Raw genomic sequence first — 13394 nt, forward strand, 5'->3', positions numbered from 1 at the left:
GGAATTTTGTTATTCAATAAATTCCTCTGCTAAGATTTTAAAACTAGATAATTCAAGTTATTAAGTTAAAGGATCTTTAAACAGGGAAGCTCAAAAAGACTAAACTGAAATGGGAGATAGAGGTGATGGTCAGAAGCCATAATCAGATATACTATTGTCAGAAGAAAAATAGATGCTCTATAAGCTGTAAACACTAAATATATTGCCTCAGATAAACAGCTTATAAACAATTATACAACTTAAGCTATGGAAGTGGCAATTTATAAAATTTAGGTTGTTTTACTGAAATCAGGGTAATCCTCATTTTCAATTTTAGTACTAACAACAAAGCTTTTCAAATTGAGCCCAAGTCAACTTGGAGGTGTTTCTGGAAGTAGTTCCTTTACAGAACCCTAAATTTAGATCATATGAAGGACACTGGGAAACCACACAAATACTTCAAAAGGGAAGTTTCCAATTTATAAAACCAGAACACTGAATCTAACACTCAATCCAGTTAATTTTTTTCACAGTGCAGCTGGGAATAAATAAAATGATTTCATGAGTAATTTCAAAAAATTGTCATGCTGTGTACCTTCCCATTTTGCATGACATGGTTTTATACACAAATAAACAAATGCCCTGTCTGCAACTTTTTTTCCTTGTTCTTACTAGAGAGATGAAGCTTGAAACTTTAAAAAGATACCAGACATATAGAAATATGTAGAAAGTGTAACATAATCTTTCTAAATCTCCATAGTGATTTAAAATATTTGCTTACTAACTGGAAAAAACCACTCAGCGGGCTCATGGTGTGAACTAGCAAGAAAAAGAAAACACACTGAAAACTGACATTTCCAACAAGTATAAAATGTTTAAAGAAATGCAGGGGAGAGACCATTTAGAAAAGCCTCAGATGGCGGCCATCATCTCATAACCAGCTGTTTTAAAAATTCTTATGACACACTGAGAACCTGAAAAATTCCACTGTACTTCGTTTTTTCCCTTTTACTGTATCAAAGTATGGGTACATAAGCTGCCTAGCAAAACAAGCAGCTCTATCTTGTGGAAAAAGTAGCTAGTATAGATCAGCTATTGTAGTTACTAGATACTGGATGTCTTCTAGAAGAGATGAAACAATAACAATTCTATTCAAAAATTTTGATCCCATTTGAAATAAAGCAAGGAAACCTAAGCTGTATTATATACTAACAAAGCTGGGCTTGTGATAAGTTGCCAAAGCTTGAAACTTGATTAATGTGGGGAAGAAGGGCTCAGAAGGCTGGTAAAACTAAATAAATACTGAAAATGTTAAGGGGAGATAAAAGCCAGACTTCTCAACACTGCTTATCAATTTCCCTAAAGTTAAGGTTGCCTAATTTTATAATCTTTCTGTGGGACAAAAAGAAAGAAAGAAAGAAAGAAAATCCTGGCTAAAAATATGTATCCTTCACAATCTGATGGCATACTTTCTTTTGTTGCTGTTATACACTGTAATGTCTTAACTCTGAAGTTTAGAAATCAGTATTTGTAAATAAGCAACGTTTTTACAGCAGTAAGTCCTCCTGCATCATTAAATCATGACTAACGGTAAAGGCCAAGGTTAACAGCAAATGTCAAAATTTTAAAGGACATAAAGGCTATAGGTCCCAAATCCATAACCAAGATTTTAAAACTTTGGCTCCCACATTAAAAGTATTTTTTTAATGTTAAAAATAAATTTAAAAATATCAAGTAGAACAAAAGTTCTGACCTGAAATATGACACTTCGGTGAAGGAAGCTAGTAATGGCAGCAGAGTGCCTTAAGGCTTCCATCTAGAGAAACAGACCCAAAACATTAAAAGCCCTCACCCTATTAATTATAATGCATTTTGACCTCTAAAAACCCTCTTACCTGTTTACAAGAGTTTATACAGCTGTTTGCCACTGGAACACCACCTTGCAGAGTATAACCGTGGCATCCTTTGTTGATAATCACCTGTTGCCTAGCAATCATCATCCCGCATGGAGACAGACAGCACTAGGGCTCTTCCATCCGAGGTTAAAATTCAAAACAAGCCCAACAAGCCTGCATTTCAAGGTGGTCTTCGTCTGCAACTAGTTAAGTTTAAAACTGGCAAACAACAACAATGGTGTCTGAAGCCAATGGTGCAGCATTGCTGGCTTCCTCTTGAACTCCAGCGTTGTCACCGTGCACTGAAGTCTCCTGCTGCAAACAGGGGAGTTGTTCTCCTGTACTGGGAACAGGCTTCCAAAACTCAGGAGCCCCTGTACAGGATAATGCAGGAACTAAAGGCAAACATTTTTCCTCCTTAAGGATGCCTCCATCTTTTTCCTCACAATCTGTACTACCAACCGAAGTGACTGGGCCTGAGTGTGCGTTCGTACCTATGAAACCGTCACGGTGCATGCACATCCAAGGCATGTGGAACCAAAGGTCAAATAAGGCACAGATACCAAGTAACGGTTCTAATTACAAACGCTAGCTCTCAGGAACTCTTCATCCATTCAGAACTAAACCCATCACTGCATAACTCTGGTAAGAAGCCCCTGGAGACGGAGGAGCTCCTCAAATGTGTCAGGAAAGGCTTTATTAACATCATCATTAACATTTAAAAAGCAAACGGAGCATTTCTCCTTCTTTTGGCAATTTGGTGCAAATGTTAAGTGCAAGATAAAGCAATTTCAAACTTTTCTTCAAATTAAAAATGAAACTAAGGCCAAACGTGATGGGTGAACAAAATAAATCAAAACTTAAATTTCAGCAACTCCAGCTCTTCAAACCAGCAAAAGCCCCCGACTCAGGCACTGTGGTGAGGCTTAGGGTGCCTGCCCCGGCTTCTTGCGTGCCAGCAAACAGCACCATTTCCTCATCACGTTGAGAACCGAGAAGCAAATGATCCCCTTCACTGCAAACAAAGGGGGTCAACAGTAACACTAGTGATCCTTCAGAATTGACACACCGTGATAGTCAAAATGAAATTGATGGTCTCCCTGCTTCTTGCTCAAGACATACAAGATCTGAGCAGCAGCAAGTACCCCCTCGGCTGCAAACAAAGGGGTCAAAGGTTTGCCGTCAATTCACTTCCAGGCAGAAAAACATTTTCCTCAAAAGAAACAATTTATTTAGAATAAAACAAAAGCAGCTCAACTGTGAGCGCACGTTTGAGAGACAGCTACTCTTAAGCTGTGTGAGCCATAAAAAGGGTTTTTCTTTACTTTTCCAGAAATCTTGTGTACACAGCACAAAGCAAAGAGGTCATTTTTTTTCCACTTAAAACACCGGCATTGGCATCACAATAGCAGATACACAACTTTAAGCTGCCATTTTAGTAAAATGCACAAATACTAAACAGATTAGCTTTCTTCCATCAGAGGCCCATGTCAACTCCACATAAGCCACAACTTCTCTTCAAAAAGGTCCATTAGAGCTTTGAATTCCATATCTTCATCCGCTGTTCAACCAGTTTTGCTTGCGGGGGGGGGAAAAAAAGGTTATTCAGTACAAATGTTTACAATATTAAAAATATATATATTTCCCCTATGCCATTACAGATGAACATAACATTAACAAGACCTTCCTGGATGGTTCACCTCAACTTCAAAAAGCACCAATAATACCCACTGGCATAAACCTTGAAATGAATTTACTGTATGAATGACATATAACAAGTAGAACAATAGGGTGGGTTTTTTTTAAGACTGCAATTGAAGATAACAGGACTGAAAATATCCTTTATACTCATGTACAACTGAGTAAAACATGTTGAAAAAATTCAGAAAAAAGTTTCACAATCAATTTATAATCTATCAATGTATTCTAAATATAACTTAAAAAGTGAAACTATAAAAAGGTGAAGTTTAGTCAAACTTTTGCCCCATCTATTTTCATTCTGTAATTTATATGGAGCAACATAGACTACTCCATTATTGTAGAAAGGGGTCGATACAAAGCCATTTAAAAATCCACCCTCATCTATGTTACCAAAGACAGCAGCCGTTATTTTAAGAAAACACTCATACAAATAATTGTTAAACAGCCAAAGAACACTTCAGGAATCTCACTTTTCAACTCTGTTTAAACCATACATATAAAACTCTTCATTTAGCTTAACATTTCACTGTGGTTACCTGAAATCATTTTCTCCCTTTAGGGACATCACTATAACCACTATAACAGGGTCAGCGCCATGTTTTCTCTCTTCTTGTTCTCATACCTAACTCCTATATGAAAACCATACCCTGTGACAGAGACAGAAAAAAAATTGTCCAGAAATTCTCTCCAAAATTTTTTTTCACACAAAAGGTCATTAAGGCCCTCTTCTCAAGAGGATTTCCTAATTCTGTTACCAGAGTTTTGGTGAATGGTTCCTATATGGACCCAAACTATAGTTCAAGCTGTATATGCATAATGAACAATCTGCCTTAAAAAAGTGGATTTACATTTTTTATTTTTAAAAAAGCATTGTCAGTGAAAACCTGCTAATAGTTTTTAAATAAACTTAAACAATGTCTGACTCTGAAAGCAATAACCAAACACCTGACTCTTATTACTGGACCTAAAATGATCTGTAAGTGAGTCAAGAAGGGCCAGAGTATATTTTACCTTCAAAAGGTGACAAATGCTTATAACCAGCCAGGCGATGGACATTTTAAGATGTAATCCTCAAAAGAAAAACTCTATCCACTCTCAGTTGAGAGTCAAAGTACACCAGAAATTTAAAACTGTGTGTGAAAAATTATTTATAGGAATCCCAACAAAATACTTAACCAGAAAGTTAAGCAGAACTATTGGCTAGGTATTGATTGCTTAATTTTCCATAAAATTTGAAGCTGTGATCTAAAAGTCTTATCTTCACGTTTTTACCAGTAATACTTAATAGTCATTAAATGATATCCTGAAGTTTTCTTTCCATTCGTTTTAACTGAGTTCCAGGAAAATCAACTACATTAAAATAATTAAAGAAGAAAGACAGAAAAAAATTGGTCGTTACAAAGAACATTCAACGTTGGGATTATTAAATCCTGGCTAATGAGAAGTAGAACCGGTTTTAGACTTTTGCTTTCATTCGAATTCTTACGGTTTAACTAGATACTTTATAGATATTATGAACCTGCACAAAAGAATGGGCAGTACAAATCAGAGGTTCATGTGGACTATGGCACTCTGTAGGTAATGACCAACTAAACATAATTAGTTTTTTATAATACATACATTTAGAAATGGTATCAAGCCATTGTTTCAAAAACACTAAAGCACAAATTGCCCAGACCTAACAGAAGCGGCAATGTCAGGTAAAGATTCAAACAAACATGGAGCAAAAACATAGTACTCTTCTGTAAGCTGTCACACTAACAAAAAACAAAAAACAAACAAAAAAAATAAAGTAAAAGAAAAGAAATAAAACACACATTTTGGATGATAGTAAAATTAGATGTCATGGACTTCACTCTCCAAAAGAGCAAAATCATTTGTCCAACTATCTCAACAAAAGATATTCAAAAATTAATGGTTAGTGAGTTTATTTAAACTGGAAAAATGTAGCTGGCCACAAATTATACTATGAGCCCACGTATGCAGACTCCACACTTGCATTAGTTTCTGAACAGGTGTCTACTCCAAACCAAGCACAGCTTTTTTAAAGCAAGAAGCATCAAAAGTCTTCATTATAGGATTTCAGGTATTTTCCTAAGAGGCACAAGGACCTTCATGCTCATAGCCTAGAACCTTCCTTCTCAAAATGGCTAGTTTTTCCAGTTTAAAAACAAACAAAAACCCCCACAAAACCTGCAAACTTAAAAAATTATAGATGCATAGTGAAAACCAAGAGGGATGACACAGCAGTGATGACACTTTCGTGCTGACATGCATTAGACACCTGTCATAATGGAAAATAAAAATTACATGACATTTCCCTGGGTTATTATTGGTGCTATTTCAAAACTACCAGCTTTGATAACAGAAAGAAAACAGTTGGGTTCTGCCAGGCTTCAAGGTAAGTCACTTTCATAGAACAGAAACATGACCATGATCCAGAAGCTCCAAAAGTCTCTAATCATAATTAAATATCAAAGGCCTTAGCTGAAATCTTCAGCACTTAAATCAAGGGAGAAAAATATACTTACTAATGACCTGACAAATTAAGGGTGGGACAGAGGGGATTAAAAAAAAAAAAAAATCCATTACTGTTAAGCAGCAAAAGTCCTTGTTGAGAACCAGAGGTTGACATCATTCTCACCTTTGAAAAAAAAAAACTGTGAGGCTAAGTTAAATGATCCTGTATTAATTCCAGGTGTCTGGGAAAATAAAACAATTAAAAAAGGTTTTCCTACACTGACATTTCAATTCCGTAGCTGGACAGCAGTGAGAATATTAAACATAAAATTTCCAAGATGTTCAAAACATTTCCAATAATGTAATGTCACTACTGTTTAAATATGAAAATAAAAAGACAAGCAAAATTTTAAAAGAGCATGTCAAAGGCATTTTATGATGACTTTTTAAGAAATTCTGCAATCCAAATATGGCTGATTTAAATGCCCACTGAAATAAAAGATGACTATGAGCCTGCAGACAACTCTTCTTTCTATTATTGAAACCAGAAATTTGAACTGATACAAAAACAAAAACTCATCTTTGATGAAGAACACTTAGTTTTGAAATATGCACAATTAGAACTGTACCTGCTACACCTCTCTGAAAAAGTCAGTAAAAACACCACCACACACCAATAACTGACCAAAGAATTCTGATTTTAAAAGCACCTACTCACTTCTTGCATACTAGTGTAAGCATAAGACATATATGGTTTGTAACATAGTCCTTAATTTTTACTGAACAGTTACTGCTACAAACCAAAAGTGCATATATGGGATACAGAACTCTAGAACAAAAGATTTTAAAAATGCATGTTAAAGCAAACTCTCTGGGAATAAACTGTTATCTTAAGAAATACTCAAATACCTGATTAAAATAATTACATTGCTATACAATTTACCAGCATATCTTTGAGATCCCTGATCAAATTTTAGTCACACACATTTCTGGTAAAAGAATTATTTACCCACACACCAATCGAGTCATTTTTAGGTGGCTATTACTCTCTTTATATGGTCAGTGGACTCCTTTCTCCAAATTCTGACTTTTCAAAATTTTGGTTTTGTAACTCTGAGGATTTTTTAAGCTCAAGATTAAAAAAAAAAAACTGAATAGAGGAAAAAAATTACTCATAAGGGTGGGAACGCCTAATTAAAGCAAATCTGTCTGCCTGCTACCTTTAGGGCATCCCTTTCACTTAAAATAATAACTAAACAAACAAAAAAATAGCTAAACTGTCCTGATTTCTATTTTAAAGACGTTTATAAAAATATAAAAAAGAAAATGCTACAACTAACAACTAAAAAGAAAACTGCATCTGATGCTGTATCCCATTACACATCACAAAACAGGAACCATGTCAAAGTAGTAAATGCAAGTTACACATAGACTTTAGGACGCACCACGGACAATGATCATGACCAGGTAATCTTCTTCAGATTTGGCCAGTGCCTTGGCAGGGGAATCCAGGAACTGCTGGGAGAACTCACAAGGTGGGAAGGCATGAAGGACCCCGGTGTTTTCCTTGTCTTTGTTGCCCCCCACAGGGAGGCTGATCACCCCAGCTGCCTGCTTTTGCTTTAAATAGGACACAAGGTTCCTAAGTGGCCTCTGAGTAGAAGTGGCAGTGTCTGATGCAGCTGAGGAAGAGGAGGACCGGCTGTCAGAACTTCCAGGCACAGCCAGAAGAATGGCATAACCATTGGGCCCTGCTACTTTGATGCGTCGAGTTACTTCATCCAACTTGGGCTGGTCCAAACGGAGACGCTGAGTGATCTTGAGCTGGGCCACTTTGCCTCCAGTTGAACCCTCCACAAGAAGACTACTAGCCACTTGGAGGTCACCCTGCAACAGATGCATGTTGGAAGGAAAGTTGCTGTTCTTCAGTAGAAGCATGCCCTGCCAGGCCAAACAGAGTTTAGGAGAGGCTGATGCTGCAGGGGCTGTCCCCCCATCCTGTTTCTGGGACGGGGACTTCAGCTTGGAGGAAGCAGTACTGGTGCTAGGTGCACTCCCATCGGAGCGGTCTTCTTTTTTCAGAGGGCTTTTTCCCTCAGTGGGAGCAGTTGTCCGGTGCTTCCTATCTCGTTCAGCTGATGCAGAGTTTTTACGGTCTCGCTTGTCACCCTGGCTCTTCTCCAAACTACCTCGTCTGTCTCTGATTGGAGAGGGCCTTTCCAAGAGAAGACGGGAAGATCGATCATTGTCGCTGTTGTAACGATCCCGGCTACTACTCAATTCTGGACTGCGGTCAGGAGAAGGAGCGCAGTGACGTTTTCGTGGGCGGTCACTCTCAGGAGACCTATCCAGATGACGTCCTCCACTCTCCTCAGGCAGCCTTCGCTTCCTAGGCTGGTCTCTGCTGCTGGGCAGATCTCGATCACCTCTGTCCCGGTCCAAGGACCAACCATCCCGCCTGCGATCTAGGCTATCCAGTGGCTCGTAAGCAGGCACAGAAGTAGCTGCAGTCCGAGTGCTGCGTTCTCGGACTGGGGGTGGGGGTGGCACCCAATCAGAGTCAGGATAAAGGTCCCTATCACGATCTCTGTATAGTAAGGGTGGTGTCCTATCCCGAGCACCCCTCAAAGGGTCAGGTGCCCGATGTCCAAAAGCATCTGTCACCAGCTCATAATGAGTTAAGGGCAGAGGCTGCAGATACTGCTGCTGGTAACGATGTTCGGTGTCGGCAAAGTCTACTCTAAGGCGTCGATCTGGGCCACCAAGTGGGAAGCCCCGCATATGGGTCCAGGCAGCATGCGCTGCATCCAGGCTTTCATACTGGATATATGCCCAACTATCACCTTTTCGGTAGTCTATGGTGCGTATGGTGCCAAATCGATCAAATTCTCGTGCCAGGGCAGCAAGAGGAACCCATGGTCCCAGGCCTCCCACCCAGAGGCGGGTGGTGGGTGTAGCTTTACCATAACCAATTTTGATAGGATTCCGAATTATAATTTTGCCGGACATTGCTAATTTGGCCCGGTGAGACATATCTAAGTTCTCAAATTTGAGAAAGCCATAAGTACTAGTCTGGCCGCGAGAAGGCCTCTTGATATCTACTTCTGTGATGACTCCAAAGCGATCAAACGCCCTTCTTAGATCACTCTCCGTTACAGTGATGTCTAGATTGCCCAAGAAAAGCGTCCGGTTAGCTCGCTGATCATCCTCGGGTGAAATCTCATCAACTTCTCTGAAAGGAGCAGCACCTGCTCCAGCTCCCACCCTTGGCTCAAGACTGTATGCAGGGCGCACTCTCTCATAGAACGGGTAGTCTCTTTCTCTCTCCAGCTCTCGAGGCAATGGTGGCGGAGGTGGAGGGGGCAGACGGCCAAGAGCCAACTGCTGCAGCCGGTAGTCTCTGTATCCCAAAGCAGCGCCACCAGGGGAAAGTGATCTCTGGCCTCCACCACCTCCAGGGGGGTGCCGGTGACCACCTACAGAGGCCCCGACCACGCTGGCTGATGGAGGATAAGTATCTTTGTCTAAAGGGGAGCGGCTGCGACGCCGGCTCACATACACAGCTTCTATCTTCAGAGGACGGTCATAGAGCACCAGGCGGCCTCTGGCATGCTTGGCCGCCCGCGCGTCCTCTGGCCGCCGGAAGTTCACAAAGGCTACCCGCTCATCCCCGCTGCCAGAACCCGACAGATGACTGATTTTCACACTTACATCACCGAAGCGTTTGAACTCATGAAACAGGCCGTCCTCCACCGCTTCGTCACTAAGCTGGGACCCCAACTCGCTTATCTTCAGAGTCTTGTATTCCGCGCCGTCCCCGCCGCCGGGAGCTGAGGAGGCGGCCCCAGAGGAACGTGACTCCCCGCCTCCACCCCGGGAGCTGCTGCGCGACTCGCCCCCGCCCGAAGAATTTTTGGTGCTCGGGGAGCTATAACTATGCAAGCGGCTACTGGAGCTGCCCCCACCGGTGTCATACTCGCGGCTGCCACCTCGACTGCTGGACTTGTCCAGGTGGAGACTCCGCCGCGACCCACCGCCGCTATCGGTCTTTCCGCTGCTGCTCCCATTGCTGCCACCAGAGCCCCCTAACTTCTTGCTCCGCTCTCCGCGGGAAGTCGAATCCTCACCACCACGGGAGCGTTTGGCCTTCACTGGCGAGCGCTCTTTTCCCTTCATTGTTGCGGGTCGTCGGAGGTCGTCTCCGCGGAGCTGATTAACCCGCCGCCCCGCGCTCGTTTCACACAGCGGAACCGCACGCCGCCATCTTGGACTCCGCCGCGGCACAGGGTCCCGCCCCGCAGTCCTCATTGGCCAATTAGCTCTCTCTTCTACAGTCTCATTGGGAAAATTATTTGTCTATCTTTACATCTCCCCGCGCTCCAGGAAGGCGCCTGCCCAACCACTGTTATTGGGTTCCCAACCCACTAGTCAGAGTACCTCATTGGTTACATTTGTTGTCTATCTTAACGGTTCCTCGCGCCAGACTGTAGCTCCGCCCCTCGCACTCTTCGGTCACGTGACCCAAAGTGTTGAGGTGTTGATTGGACAAAAAGTCTGCCCTGTAACGGTACTTCTTGCTCAGTGAAAGCAGCAACCCCACCTCCTCATCCCTTTCATTGGCTTATAAACCCGTCCTTTAAACCACTATTTGGGAGGTCGGGCCATCAGTTTCGGCGTTTTTTCCAGAGAGGCAGGCTCACAGCGATATCGCGAGAGACGGTATGCTCCCTCTTTCGACCCCCTTTTTCCAACTCCTCCAGCGGCTAAAAGAAGTTTAAATCTGATTGGATGTCGGCAAGGAAGATGATAGGCTAAAATAACTGTCCATCACTCGCTTAAAGGGGTAGGCCTGTATAACGGAGGAGGCTGACTGAAGGTGAAAGACTAGAACACGTGCTTGCTGTGCGACGTCACTTAGATGTCGCGAGAGGGTGACTGTGTGCCAGCCCCGCCTCCCCGCGTTTTCGGCGTTCTCCCCACAAACATTTGTTAAGTTCCGTGGGGTATTTGGCTGTGCTTCGGCCCTTGGAGTTCGAAACTTCTGAGCTCCCCGCCGTCCCACCTGTGCCAGCCAAGGGGCGGGGCAGGCTCTCCGGCTGTCGGGGCCCTCCAGTCCCTCAGGAAGCCGTCCTGGGACGCCTAGCGGACACCATCTTATGTCGCTGTGGTCGCTGAGTGAACAGCCGGGGGAAGCCCCGCCCCCCGCGCGCGGGAGAGCGCCGCCCGCGGTCACCCGGGCCCGCGGGGCAGGGAGTTCACGGTTCCTGCAGCCTCGGGTCATGCTGACGCCCCGGGGCGGTGCTAACACGTAACACGCGGGATCTCGAGAGCTAAGAAGCATGGCGGCTAAGACGCAGCCCTCGCCCAGGAGCCTGTCTCTCCTGGGCGCTCCCCGTTCCCGCCCAAGTACTCCGGGTAACCGAGGGGAGTGACCGTCGCTCCCCGCCTCGTGGCCCGCGGGCGGAGCCGGAACTGTCGGGACACCGCGGACGTGTCTTTGGGCGGCATGTTTTATGTTGCGAATCTGTGTGGATTTTTTAATTCTGTATTCCCCTAAAATAGCAGTGTTTGTTTTTAATATGTAATGCTTCTACTCTGAAAATCACCAAGCGAAATTTAGGCTCCATGCAGATATGTCACTTGTTTTTCCCCCTGTGGCTTCTTGTATCCCTTGGCACTCTTATTGTGTGTTAAAAGCCAGCAGCACAGGCACCTTGCGGCCGCTCCAGATCCACCTCGTTTGGCTACTTCAGTCGTTCGCCGTACAACTTTCCTTTCCATAGAGCGTTACTGTGGCGGACAGAGCACCTGTGAGAGGTGCAGGCGATGCCGAGCTTATGGCCTGTGCCCCAGCACTCGCCGGTTGGTGGAGGGACGCATCGCTGAGGTCACCACGGCCTTTAGACAGTCTGCAGCCCTCACAGGTATGCTCCGGGGCGGAGGTTACTAGGATTCTTGTATTAATCCGGTCCTCAACCCTATTTCCCAAGATCCAATCTATAGTAGAGGGTGTGAGGTGTTTATAAACATGACATTTTTCAAGGTAACAATAACATCCCAAAAGCTGAAACCTAAATTTAAAAACTGTTAAGATTAGGGACTGTAACCTAAATTTAGCCTTGGCTGAGCCATCCTTTTTGTAAATAATCCTGAGGAATGTGAAGCTGTAGGCCTTTTATCTCTTGATTAGATCAAAGAAACTCGAAGGAAGAAGCTCAGTTGTAAAGCATAAAAATCCACAATATTGTAATGTGTAGACATATTCATTGTATTAAAAAGGGAAATAAAACTGCATAAGGCATAAAATAATGTGTATAATATGCTACCATTTGTGGTTTTAAAAATATTTGTATTTATGAGTATGTACATTTAAAAAATTTATTTTCATGGAAACTTTCTTGACAAATACATGGGAAATTGTTACTAGGATTGCCCTGAGGAGGGGTGCGAGGGTCTGGAGTAGGAGGGAGACTTCACTTTTCTTTGTAGAAATCTTTTGTTTCTACAAAGGGCGCTGTTACTCCTTCAGTTTAAAAAATAACATTTTTAACTTTCCTTAAACTATTTTTATGGAAAAAGTTTAAAATATATAAAAGAATACTATAAAGAACTCCCATGTGTACCCAACACCCTATTTCAACAATTATCAAATCATGTCAATCTTGTTTCATCTGCATCACTCTTCCCACTCTTCGTTTCTCCATTATTTTCTTCCAGACTTACCTGATAAATTTCCTGCCCCAGTTGTGGAATCAGCCATTTCTCCAGAGAGCTCTGGTTCCTTTTAGTGGGAGATGGTATTTAAAGATAAAAATCTGGATGCTGGAGGATAAAAAACACATGAACAGATTATTTGTAAAAGCACGAAATAAAATTTTACAATTTTAAATCTGTTTCAAGGTTATGTTAATAGACCACAAATGGAAATTGAAGTTAAGCCATTATCTGATTACTCAATGTAATAGCCAATCGAGATAATGAACCAGGCACCAGAGTGACTTTTTAACCTTAATTGACCTGCTAAGGTGACTCACTGATCAAAGAAAAAGATAATGACCAAATCAGTAGTTTTCCAAACTTCATGATAGGCATTGAGGGAGCACAAGATTTGAGAGAAATAATTCAGGAAGATAAACAGACACCCAGTCTGTGTGAACATGCACCAGAGGTATGCCAGTCTTAGTGGCTTGCCACTGCAAATACCAGGGAGCTTGATGGAAGCTACTGCCCGCAGCTGGCTATAGTACAAAGGCTTGCCTAGGGGGACTGGAAATCCGCCTGGAGCCAAGAGTACTAGTAAGTTTTATGGTTAGATGGAAAAGGCCTAGATTCCATTAAGAGTAACAGCCAAAATATTGC

At 42.5% G+C, this 13394-nt stretch overlaps 1 protein-coding gene and 1 long non-coding RNA gene across 4 annotated transcripts in view; one reads left to right on the plus strand and one right to left on the minus strand.

Moving 5' to 3' along the window:
• Positions 1-3082: 3082 nt before the first annotated feature.
• Positions 3083-11394, minus strand: RBM15 (RNA binding motif protein 15). Of its 3 annotated transcripts, none has more exons than XR_008512983.2 (2): positions 4112-10504; positions 3083-3452 (listed from the first exon to the last, which is right to left on the minus strand). XR_008512983.2 is itself a non-coding variant. In XM_002810468.5 (2 exons), exons 1-2 carry the CDS (start codon positions 10341-10343, stop codon positions 3406-3408), a joined length of 2910 nt encoding a protein of 969 aa, XP_002810514.1. In that variant the 5' UTR covers positions 10344-11394; the 3' UTR covers positions 3083-3405. The 3 variants fall into 3 exon arrangements, 2 of the variants coding, with proteins under 2 accessions (XP_002810514.1, XP_009244855.2); XM_002810468.5 differs by having other exon boundaries at positions 7481-11394; XM_009246580.3 differs by having other exon boundaries at positions 3083-4222; positions 7481-10504.
• LOC103891846 (uncharacterized) overlaps positions 10579-13394 on the plus strand; it is a 53371-nt gene continuing 50555 nt past the window's right edge. Inside the window, exon 1 of the long non-coding RNA XR_010141765.1 lies at positions 10579-10754. This is a non-coding gene — a long non-coding RNA (uncharacterized LOC103891846). The remainder of the gene's footprint in view (positions 10755-13394) is intronic.

The sequence above is a fragment of the Pongo abelii genome, chromosome 1 (assembly GCF_028885655.2).
Source record: "Pongo abelii isolate AG06213 chromosome 1, NHGRI_mPonAbe1-v2.0_pri, whole genome shotgun sequence".
Lineage (NCBI taxonomy): Eukaryota > Metazoa > Chordata > Mammalia > Primates > Hominidae > Pongo > Pongo abelii.

Coding starts and splice junctions, on each gene's coding strand:
- RBM15 (XM_009246580.3), bottom strand. CDS start 10,343: ATGAGGACTGCGGGGCGGGACCCTGTGCCGCGGCGGAGTCCAAGATGG. Junction 4,223..7,480: donor GGTCATGATCATTGTCCGTG/GTGCGTCCTAAA, acceptor TCTCTGTCACAG/GGTATGGTTTTCATATAGGA.